At 38.2% G+C, this 12,230-nt stretch overlaps 1 protein-coding gene across 4 annotated transcripts in view; it reads left to right on the top strand.

Moving 5' to 3' along the window:
- The window catches only part of LOC145993944 (uncharacterized), a 79,137-nt gene that overhangs the window by 17,672 nt on the left and 49,235 nt on the right, over positions 1–12,230 (top strand). For all 4 annotated transcript variants that reach the window (XM_083129915.1, XM_083129914.1, XM_083129911.1 and 1 more), the window contains exons 4-5: positions 481–618; positions 10,559–10,671. In XM_083129915.1, coding sequence (XP_082986041.1) covers positions 481–618; positions 10,559–10,671 — 251 coding nt within the window. The remainder of the gene's footprint in view (positions 1–480; positions 619–10,558; positions 10,672–12,230) is intronic.

The raw sequence follows: 12,230 nt of genomic DNA, 5'->3' as shown, positions 1-12,230 counted from the left end.
CGGCCATGGTGAACAGAAAGAGGAAAAGTTACATAATTGACCAGAAAGTAAGATGTGTATGGGAGGTGGATGCTAAGCCACATAATACTTAAGAATCAAACTTTTAGATTCATTAATTTACCACTTTATGACAGAAATAACCTGCATTATATATATCTTGTTCCTCAAAATAGATTCATTTACAGTATTTTAATAATGATATAACATAGTATCTAAATCTGATTTGTAAGTACTTCTGAGTTAGTATACATATTATTTTCTCTTCACCTTGACATAGAACACTGCTAGTGCAATAATATACAACAGGGAGGAAAACTAGGAAGAAAAAAATTTAAACCAACTTTTGAACTTCTTGAATTTCTTTGATTTATTGTTGTTCCAGTCCTGATTGTTGATATCTTCCATCTCTAATAAAAATACTTGTAAATCCATGTATTTTTAAAAAGGATATTCATAATTTTTCAACTGTTTTCTCCATAGGTATGCAGCAAAGGTGGTGGAAGTTGATTGGGATGAAAAGGAGATCCTAATTCACTTTGAGAAGTGGTCTTCTCGCTATGATGAGTGGATATCCATGGATAGTCCGAGGCTCAGGCCTCCAACTCAGCTGTCTGTTAAGTAAGTTAGTTGTGTAAATTTTATGGATATGAATGAATGTTGACGTTGACAACAATAATGTAATGCTATAAACAATAACAACTAACAAACGAGCCTTCCCGATTGCATAGTGGTAACTTTGTTGCCTTGTAATTAAGTGGTCCCAGGTTCAATACCCAATGGAGGCACCTGACACAGTGGTTCAGATCCAGTCCCAGTTAGCCTTTCTATGCATAAAGTGGACTTAAACCAACAATTCAAATAACTAACAGGCTCTGTTACAACCCACCTTCTTTTCTCATTATGTATTCTGCTTTCAGATCGAGAGGAGTGGAGGTTTGTTTCCTTACATGGATTTATACTTTCCAAGCATTTAATGCACTACACAATTACATTTCAAGTTTCAAAAGACAGTCAAAAGTTAGTAATGTTCATGCTTTTATTTGTTGAACATGCAAGACATGTTAAATACCTTTTGAGAAGGAAAGGTGGATGACATGCGTCCAGAAATGCCATCACCCCACTCCACCACACAAGAATTATAATTTCTGCTGTAAATATTTGAGAAGCAAAAATGGACTCCTTTACACAGAAATGAAATTAATACTCTACATAGATGTGCTTCAGTTTGGTCCAAAAATATATCCCTACCCAAAGGTTTTATTGAAAGCACATGAGAATGAAAACTAACCAAATTTAATCAATAATTTTGAAGTTTACTGATAGAGAACTACCTATACTTTGTCTTGGGGATCCGTGGAGCAAGACCATGTGGTACTGAAGGGGAGAAAGCGAGTGGGCAGTGCAAAGCAGTGCATGCTGATGCAAAGGGATGGTAGCTGCAGCCACATTTTCCCCTCCATGCCCTCGCTTCCACTCTCGTGCGTTAATTGGTTGCATCAGTACTTGTCCAGATGCATGTACACATGCAAGAAAATTACTCTCGGGTGTTGAAATAAAATTGTTTAGCAGAAATAAAAAGAAGCACAACCATCTACAACATTGCCATCAAATATATACATAATAAAATACCATTCAATACTTGTCTATGTATGATGTAATTCACGTCCATTATCTGTGTGAAAGGATGTCAATAATAGGCATTCTTATCTACAGTCACCAGTTAATTGATACTTGCTTCTAAAATAAATAATATTGGCGTTCCTATGACATTGAAACAGATTTAAGTTGAAATATATGAAGAAATAAACAAATATTGCAAGTGGGGATATTTTTTGGACCAAACTGTTTTAGAAGGGATCATATCTCGGCAACAGGAAACAACGTGTGAAATATCGGGAACCGGAAGTCACATACTCTAAATGGTTAGTTGTTCAACAAGGCGTCCCTCAAGGAAGTATATTGGGTCCACTACTATACATGATTTACGTAACTGATTTCGACAGCGCTGTCCAATATTGCCACTACCATCAGTATGCTGACGATTCGCAAATCTATATTCAGTGTAATACAGAAAACTATGATAATGCGATGACCAAACTTCAATTCGACCTTGATGCTATAACAAATTGGTCACGGAGGAACTCCCTTCAATTAAATCCAACAAAATCTTGCTTCATGACCATAGGAACTCATGGTACACTTAAGAAACTTCACAAAAACGCACCTTCTCCTCCAACTCTTGGCAGTATACCGCTATGCGAAGTGGATACAAGCAAAAACTTGGGGATTGTGTTCGATAGACACTTAAATTGGGAGCCACAAGTCGAATTTATTGTGAAAAACTGTATGGGGAAACTTAAATCTTTGTATCATTTAAAACATGCTCTGGACGCTAATGTTAAAGATCGTCTTATGCAATCACTCGTCCTATCCACGTTAGACTATTGCGCTCCAGTGTACAGTAATATATCCCAGGGCTTAAACTATAAACTTCAAAAAATTCAGAATTGTTGTATACGTTTCATATTTAACCTAAACAGAAAGGAACATGTATCCCCCTATTTAAAGAAACTTTCTTGGCTAAACATTAGCAATAGAAGAAAATACTTAACACTCACCTTGATGCACAAAATACTTAAGAGTGGCTCCCCAAAATACTTATCCGATAAGATCTGTTCTCGTAGAACATCAGCCGAACATAATATCCGCAACAAGCACAATCTAAAAATCCCCAAACATAAAACCGCCACATATAACAAGTCCATCATTGTTACAGGGATCAGGGAATGGAACAAACTGCCTGCACCATTGACTAACATTATTTGCCATCAAAGTTTTAAGAAAAATCTGAAGAACTTACTATTGTCCCAACAACTTAATTAACCTTCATATGTTAACAATTGCACCTGCATATGTTATGCATACCTAACCTACCCCCCCCCCCCCCCCCCGGCATACACATTGAACTACCGAAGACTTATTACTTATCTTTACTCAACAGTATATATACTAATCTATTCAATGTATTATTTTATCATTGTATAATCTTTATATTTTCTTTATTGTATTATCATGATCATTATGTGTTTTTTTTCTTTCTTTTTGTTTTTATTCATTTATTGTATCTTTGACAAGGGTTGGTTGTAAGAACGGCCCATGAGGCCGAAACACGCCTGCTTAAATAAAGACCATTCTATTCTATTATATTCTAGTTATATTCACCATTTTAACACCACAATGCCATTTTATGCACTGCTTTTGATCCCGAAATGTGCTCAGTTTGTGTACAACACTCCTTTCTCGGAATATGTCACGTGTTTGGGCTCACACTTGACAGACACAATGAATGCTTGGTATTTACGATGTTGTTTTCCTCCAAGCTTCCAACGCTGTGATTTAGTACTGATAAGGCACACATTCTTCTTTGTGTTTAGACCTGGTGATCCAGCTGAAAGTAGTAGCAAGGGGGGGGGGGTCAAGGAGAGGCTGGATTGGAAGAGGTTTAGCGGTGTCATCTTTCTGTCGCCTCTATGTTAGAAATGCAATGAAGCCTGACGACAGCCCGAGGCCAGAAGCCAGAATCATGAGTCTATCCAGAAGTATAGACAAAACAAAGGATTGCAAAGGTTCCCTCCCCTCCTCTGTTTAGGAAAGGCCTCGCCATAGACGTTCACAACAGTGGCTGTGAAAGACCATGTTTTGTGCTTTCCGATTGTGTGCCCTTGAGCTGTGTTGAACTTGTGTTGGGTAATTTTTTTGTGATATGTGCTTCTGATTTTTTTCGTTCGCACTTGCATCTTGTGTAGCTACTGTGAATCCATTTGTTCCCTGTTGACTCGACTCTTTGTGGAAATATGTCTGGAAGGAAACGATTATGCGTTAGGGAGATCGATGAGCTTTTATATGATACGGACAATGAATGTGAGAGCATGGGATCAGATGTTGATCAAGATGATGACTTTGATGATGATGTTGATGTGGGAGGGATATCTGATTCTTCTTCGGATGAAAATGACTCTCCTCTCCCAACAGCATCATCATCGACGTCATCAAGTTAGTCAACCTGGGGCCTGCACACCTCTCATGTTCAGGGTCCAACTCCTTTACCTTTTACTGGCCGGCCCGGACCCAAGACCTCAGATTTGACCCCTGATTCTTTCTGCCTATTCTGGACGGATGCTCTTCTCGACATTATTCTGGTAGAATCTAACCGATACTACCAGCAATTTGTCGATGAGAATAATCCGTCCAGGGTAGAACCCCCCATCACCCTTGGAGAATTATTCCTTTTCTTTGCCCTCTGGATCTATTTTGGACATAACAAGCACGACTACATGTACTCTTACTGGCAGACAAAATTCCTTCCACAACACCTTGGGTCCGGCATGTTATGTCACACAACCGTTTCCGACACATCCTAGCTTTCCTGCACTTTGCTGACAACTCTTCCCCTCCTCAAGACAACACCGATCGACTTTGGAAACTACGACAGGTTCTAGAACATCTGAGACAACGTTACTTCGACTTGTATCACCCGACGGAACACGTAGCCAAAGACGAGGCTATTGTTCTTTACAAGGGAAGGGTGCTTTTCAAGCAGTATATCCCAAAGAAGCACCAGCGATTTGGCATAAAGCTGTACTTGCTTTGTGATGCTTTGGGATATACTGTTGATATGTTAGATTACCTTGGAAAGGACAGTGCCAGACAGACTCCAACTGTGACAGCCACCCATGCCCTGGTCATGGAAATAAGTAAGAGAGTACAAGGAATTGGTCATAAACTTTTTATGGACAATTACTTTCCCTCTCCCGAACTTTCTGATGATCTCGCAACAAAGGGCACCCAATGTTGTGGAACTGTCAATAAGAATCGGCGTTCCATGCCCACTGACTTGAAAACGGGGAACACCAAACGTGCTGACCTGGACGTGTATACAAAGGGGGACCTGACAGCTATACGTCAGAAGGAAACTTCACTGACGACCATGGCAACCCTTTGAAGCCCCAGATCATACTAGACTACAATAGGAATATGGGTTACTTGGATATGGCAGACAGAATGACATGTATATACCTGACTGACAGAAGGACGATAAAGTGGACCAATAAACTGTTTTTCTACCTTCTAAACCAAAGCATCCTCAATGCATACATCCTCCTCAGCCAGGTCTCCCGGACTCGCAGACATCGAGACTTCCGGATAGCTTTGTATGAAGAGTTGGTTCAGCGGGGATCTATGGAGCAGGCTGGTCCTTCTAGACCTTTGATTGTTGATCATCCACCTCCCCCTGAGATGGTAAGATTGGAAGTTTCTGCTAGCAAGCATTGGCCTAGAAAGACCAGCAAGCGCATGAGATGCAAAGTGTGCAACAAGAAAAAAGTTTTCCGCCGCACGTTTATTCAGTGCAAGAAGTGTCTTGTTTTTCTGTGCCTTGATCCCTGTTTTGAGAAGTATCACACAGTACAATAGATGGTGAGTACCTACTTATATAACCCTAATTATTTTGCTGTGTTATATATATCTAACTAGCCCTCGATCATGTCTTTTTTTCGAACGGTTTGCCAAATATTGTAACCCAACATAATATTTTAGTCATTGCAATGTTCCACATAGTGAGACTTATTTCACTTTGTATGGCAGCTAGGAACATGAAACAAGTTTCATTATGTTGCGAAAGGTCCATTCTTTGAAAAAAAGCAAAAGTTCCGGTTTTCTCCCCAAAGTAGCTGGAGAAGAGGGGGCAAACTCCACATTTTATGTTTTTTCATTGAAATTCGGGGGATGCAGCCCCCGCCCGTAACCCCCCCGTGGTTGGGGCATCCAAATTTTACATGGTTGCATGCATTGATGTTCTACCTGCAAAACAAAAGTTATCCGAAGTACATTGGTCCCATAGTGTCCGAGTTATAACAGTTTTATGAATAATATGCAAATTCACTGTTTTGAGGGGAAAAACAGAGTTTTACATTTTGCCTTATTATTCAAATTGTATAGACGGTGTTAAAGGCAGAGCTACTGCGGAGCATGCGCACTCGTCTGTTTCCCCTCGAACATCCGGTTACGCTTACAGTGCTATGGACGTTCATATGAAAGGGCAAAGTGGAGATTCTTTTACAAGGAAATAGGGTGCCAGCTGTGTAGCATATGGTTGCACAGTTCGATCGGGAACAAATTTATTGAGTCAAGTATCATTTCGTAGGTTTCCGAAGGACGTAGAGACACGAAACCTGTTGATACAAGGAGAACGAGAAAGATTGGTACCCGGAAAGGATTTTACGACTTGCATTTTGTTACAAGCATGTTCATCGTTTATCTGTGTATTGTGTTGTGGTGAAAAGCACGCCTCTTAGTGAGGTTTCAAACCAAAGTGACACGAGACAGCAGTGGTTCGTACCGAAGTGACAAGCGACACAGACCCATTTAGTCTATAAATAAGCATTTACCGCTCATGGGAAATCAAGTCTCAGGCGGCACAATACACGCCATTATTTCATTGATCACTGAGGATTCACTTTATTTTAAGTGGCACGGAGATTACACACAACAGCCCCTTTACTCTAAAGGAAACAATTCACCTTGCATACGAGTACAACAGAGCGAGGTGACACGATCACAGGCGTAGCTAGAACTTTATATTTGGGTGTGCACAAAGAAAAAAATGAGGTCTCGCACCTTTTTAATAGCATATTTTGCAACACAATCACTTGACTCTTTAACTGCACTGATGTTTGTAAAGGAATATAAATTCACTAAATGACAGTGTTGGAAATTTCTGAATATATGTAGTAGAAAAAAATTAAATTGCATACAAATTACACACACACAAAATGTTCATAAATGTTACAAACAAATACATCAAAATACACGTCATCTATAACAAGAGACGTCTGTCAAAAGGTACAATGTTCTTAAACTCATCAATAACTTCATTTACATCAATAGACGAAGCTTTTTCCTGTTCCACAAATAGCAAGAGCAGGGCTTCCAATCTATCCTGCTTCTGAGTTGCTCTTAATTTAGTTTTAACTTGGGTAAGCTTGGAGAAAGCTCTCTCACACGTGCAGCATGTGACAGGTATAAAAGAAAAGCGCCGTAGTACAGAGTAGAATGCAGTAAATATCTTCTTTCTCCAATGACATAAAAAAATCGAAAAACTATAGACACTTGTTTCATCAGCGATAATGCACACGTTTGTACCAAGTAATGACATTTTCAACTTACTGCCGCTTATTTTCTCTCTTATTGAAATATCTGTCTTTAATTCTCTTTGATAAAGCAGCCCATTAGGGTGTGCCTAGGCACACCCGGCACACCCCGTAGCTACGCTATGGCTGAGAAAACAACAGTCCAGTCCAAGCGACACGTTCATTTTCTTGTGGTGAATTGGTTCGAAAGGAAGCTTTCAGACTGCAGCAATACGTCTCTCTTGGAAATCAATATTAAAAAATAAACAACACCTTCCGAACGACAAATTGCAGGTGTCGCTTGTCGCTCGGACTGGGCCGTTTTATCAATACCGTGCATTTTGTTGCCCCGGTCTGTTATTTGCGCAAGCGTGACTGGTGAGTGGTTTGCTTTAGATCGAATGCTTCTGTGCGAAATCCCGATATCACTTGTCGCTTCAATCTGAAAACTCCCTTGTTGCTTGAAGTAAATTTGTGCAAGTGAAAGTGGCATGCCATGTCATAGGTTTTCCCTAAATCTCTCAGGCGGAAAGGCAACGTTGAAAGCACATATATTAACTAGCATTTGTTGTGTCATTACTTCTGCGGATTTGTTGGCAAAGATTCACTTAAGGATACTTTATAATATAATAAATATCACTAGTTTTATAGAAATATCTTTCCCTCACATTTCCATTTACAAAATAATTAAATATATCTAAACGTTCGTCGTGCGTGTACACGAGATACTTGTATGTGCATAGATTCTGTGGTACGTAGTGAGCTTTATATCTGGCGGCCACAAAGACACGTCATATTTTAATAATCTGCTCTGCAGTTGATCATCCGACGGATTCTAGACGTCCACCCCTTCATAGTAGAAATTTAACATGACTATCGTCGCATAACTGATGAAAACAAGCGCTCATTTCTTACTTCGTATGCCGGTGAATCTGCACTGGCAACAACAGGGACTGGCCTAAACCGGAAGTTCCGGGGGGACCGGGCAAGACCTCACCAATGTTTATGTTTACATTTTTAACACGGTCTATTGCACCCACGAACATGAATCAAGTTTCATTCTGTTGCGAGAGGTCCATTCTTTGAAGAAAAAAAAAAGCAAAAGTTCTGGTTTTTCCCCAAAGTAGCTGGAGAAGAGGGGGCAAACTCCACATTTTATGTTTTTTTCATTGAAATTCGGGGGATGCAGCCCCCGCCCGTAACCCCCCCCCCCCCACGTTTGGGGCATCCAAATTTTACATGGTTGCATGCATTGATGTTCTACCTTTAAAACAAAAGTTATCCGAAGTAGATTGTTCCCATACTGTCCGAGTTATAACAATTTTATGAATAATATGCAAATTGACTAAAATTCGCTGTTTTGAGGAAAAAAACAGAGTTTTACGTTTTGCCTTATTATTCAAATTGTATTGCACCCACGAACATGAATCAAGTTTCATTCTGTTGCGAAAGGTCCATTCTTTGAAAAAAAAGCAAAAGTTCCGGTTTTTCCCCAAAGTAGCTGGAGAAGAGGGGGCAAACTCCACATTTTATGTTTTTTTCATTAAAATTCGGGGGATGCAGCCCCTGCCCGTAACCCCCCCACGGTTGGGGCATCCAAATTTTACATGGTTGCATGCACCGATGAATTACCTGCAAAACAAATGTTATCCGAAGTAGATTGGTTCCATAGTGCCAGAGTTATTACGATTTTTCTCCATTATGTATACGAATTCAAATTTCGCGCTCAAAGCCTCAGCGACACTGGGCTTACTTTCGTCAGACCGCGCGGTGTACTAAAGGTTAACCAGTAGACCTACATTAAAATGAGTTACATCAAAATTTAGCTTATTCTATTCTGCTTTAATCTATGCTAACCAATTTTTTTTCCGAGTATGCCTTTTTATTTTTTTATGATCGTGAAAACAAAAAAAGGGCTGGTTTTTTTGAGTTTTGCAAACAGTCACTATCTTTGAAATTCTGTAAATCAAAAACTGGTTGTCCGATCATTATGAAATTTTTGTAGGGTGCAGGCAGATTTTATACAAATTTTTATTCAGCGAAGCTGTTCGCGAAATGTGGCAACACGGTACACAGCGACATCCGTTGAACCACGGAAACTGCCACCAGGGTGCTGCGAGTCAATGCTGGCGGTATTGCCACGTTCCACGTACAACTTTAGTCTGCTGAATAAAAATTTGTATAAAATCGGTTTTGCAATGTGAATTCACAATAACAATGCATTTTAAAAACAGATGCAAAGAGCTTCAAAACAATACCAATATTGTATTTGCAGGACTACCCAATATTAAGAAAATGTCTCGTAAAATTGCTAAAAGCTTTTTTTTTTAAAAAAAAAAAAACAACCTGAAAATTAATAGTTGTGTTAAAAACCTTTCTGCCTGCACCCTACTAAAATTTCATAATGATCGGACAACCAGTTTTTGATGTACTGAATTTCAAAGATAGCGATTATTTGCAAAACTCAAAAAAACAGGCCCTTTTTTTGTTTTCACGACAATAAAAAATATAAGACATACTCAAAAAAAATGGTTAGCATAGATTAACGCAGAATTGAATAAGCTAAATTTTGATGTAACTCATTTTAATGTAGCTCTACTGGTTAATTTTTAATTAAGAGTCCAAACTCTAGTATCTATAATTTTTAATCCGACAGTTGGCTCAAGCTTTCCTATATATCTAATGGAAAAGATGTTGTTTGTTAGAACACTGAAATTACCAAGATAATAATAATCTGTCATGTTTGTGTGTGTGGAAAGTGTTACAAATTTTTATGAACGTTTTACTTCATTTGCCTTACCATAAAACTTGAATTTTGTTTGTGTAAATTGAATGGACCATGTTAGTGTGATGTCACGCTGGAAGATTGAGTCCAAACAAAGCAGTCACATGGTTTTAGCCTACTCAATAACATTGAATTTTCCATCGGAATGGGTAGCTTTAAGATTGTGACAGCAGTTACGAAGCAAAATTGTGATGTGTATCGTACATCAATGTAAATATGAGATTTTGTAGAATACGTCTATACATAACACATGCCTTACAGATGAAAATGTAAAGAATAAATGTAATAGGAAATCAAGTACAGCGAGCGGCAGCATGATTACACTTGAGATTGGCTGAGCTTCGGGCCAGATTCGGCTGTGCTCAGAACTGGAATATCTAGATTTTCTTTAAAAATGTATGATATCACAATTTTGTTTCATAACTGCTACCCCTTCCGATGGAAAATTCAATGCTTCATATAAGAGAAAAGCAAGTGTCAAATTTGTTTAGACTCTAATCGTGCTCTGTCGTCTGCAGTGACATCACTACTAATATGGTCCATTTCCCTTGTAACTGCATGATACGATTGCTTTCTTTTATTATAGGGCAGAACTCAGTAGTCCAACTAAAAAAGCATTCAGAGTGAATGACCACGTGATGGCAACATGGAGTGATAGTCGAAAATACCCAGCCAAAGTGGTGGCATCTCTGGCAAATGGTAAGTGTTCAATGATGTGTATTTGTGCAATGATGGTATATGTGTATTGTTGACCTCCTTCGAATTTGTGTGATGGTATTTTTAAACGAACTAAATTGCATTCTTTGTTCAACTAACCAGGAGTAATAAATAAAATGTCGATATTAAGACGAAGAAAGAGTTTCACACCAGTTGTGCATTTATTTCAGTATCGTCGGAATGGGCACTGCTACAAAAAAAAAGTTGATTATTAATCTAGACAAGATGTTTAAAAAAATATGTGCAGAATCCCGTGTATTCCTTATGAGGAATCAACTTCCAAGTTACGGCTATTTGATTGATTGAATTAAAATTGTTGAATGCATCGACACCTATGTCACAGCTAATCAAATGAGAGTTAAGACTTTTCGTACGACCAAGAAATTGTTCAACGTGTCCTTTTTCCATCCATGTACCTTTCTATGCCATTGGATGTTTGATATTCCCGAGAAAGCAAATAAGGGGATGCCCCGTTAGTGTAATACTTTTCTCCTTTCCTTCTAGGGCCATCTTGGCAGTGTTGCCAAACCTGATGCACATAAAAAGAGCTAAAGTTGACTTTGAAGGAGCTAGATATTTATTAAGGCTGGATAAAGTGCCTCCTAGGATAATTTAGTTGTCAAAGGAGGAGGGGTTGGGAGCTGTCGTTACCGTTAACTTTTAAGTGATGACAATTTATTCTTATTTCTCTTGTAGTCTATGGTTATTACTAACATAAAAAAACAGTTTTTCATTGTGACATTTCAGGAGAACACACACTCCCTCCATCAGACATTTATCTTCATTTTGACTAAAGATACAGTTACAACAATGGTTAGCAATTTTTTAAACAAAAAGAATCCATTATATAATGGATGTTGTCAATGTTACATTGTTGCAATATAGCAACTTAACTGTGAAAAGAAGCAGCCTGTTTTATTTTTATTTCAGATAAAAAACATATATATATATATATATATATATATTGATCACAACGAAAACTGTTTTTTTTATGCTTGTAATAACCGTAAACTACAGGAAAATAGATCTAAAAACAATTTTGAAATTAAATCTTCTAAAATTTTTTTGCAATTTTATGTGAGAATCCCTTGTGGAATGGAATACAAACAAATTTCTTTTCAACATATTTCTCATTCTTGTCCTCTTTTCTTCTTTTTTCTCTTAGTTTTCTTGTAACTCGTTTTTTTATTTGGTTTATTCTGTTAGTGCTAGAGCCATTGTCTTTCGCTGTACTGAAATGCTTTTGTTCTTCATTTTTGAGCTCACGGGAAAGAATTAAAAAATACGTTATCCATTGTTATATGAGAATGTTCTGAATTGGCATGGATGTATTTTTCCCATGCTATTTTTTTTCTTTGGACTGATATTTGAATTGTTGTGTCAGTTGTCTTGATTTTCAGATCCAGAAATTACATTGTTATTCATGGGTTCACAAGTGAATGAATGTTATGCAAGGATGTGGTTCATTCATGCTGTTCTCATTTTTAGCAATAGTTAGCAAATCGTCTACATATCTGGCGTAGAGTATGATATCTGCACCT

Source organism: Lepisma saccharinum, chromosome 10 (genome assembly GCF_977018435.1).
Source record: "Lepisma saccharinum chromosome 10, izLepSacc3.1, whole genome shotgun sequence".
NCBI classification, from domain to species: domain Eukaryota; kingdom Metazoa; phylum Arthropoda; class Insecta; order Zygentoma; family Lepismatidae; genus Lepisma; species Lepisma saccharinum.
This window is presented reverse-complemented; position numbering and strand designations above follow the sequence as displayed.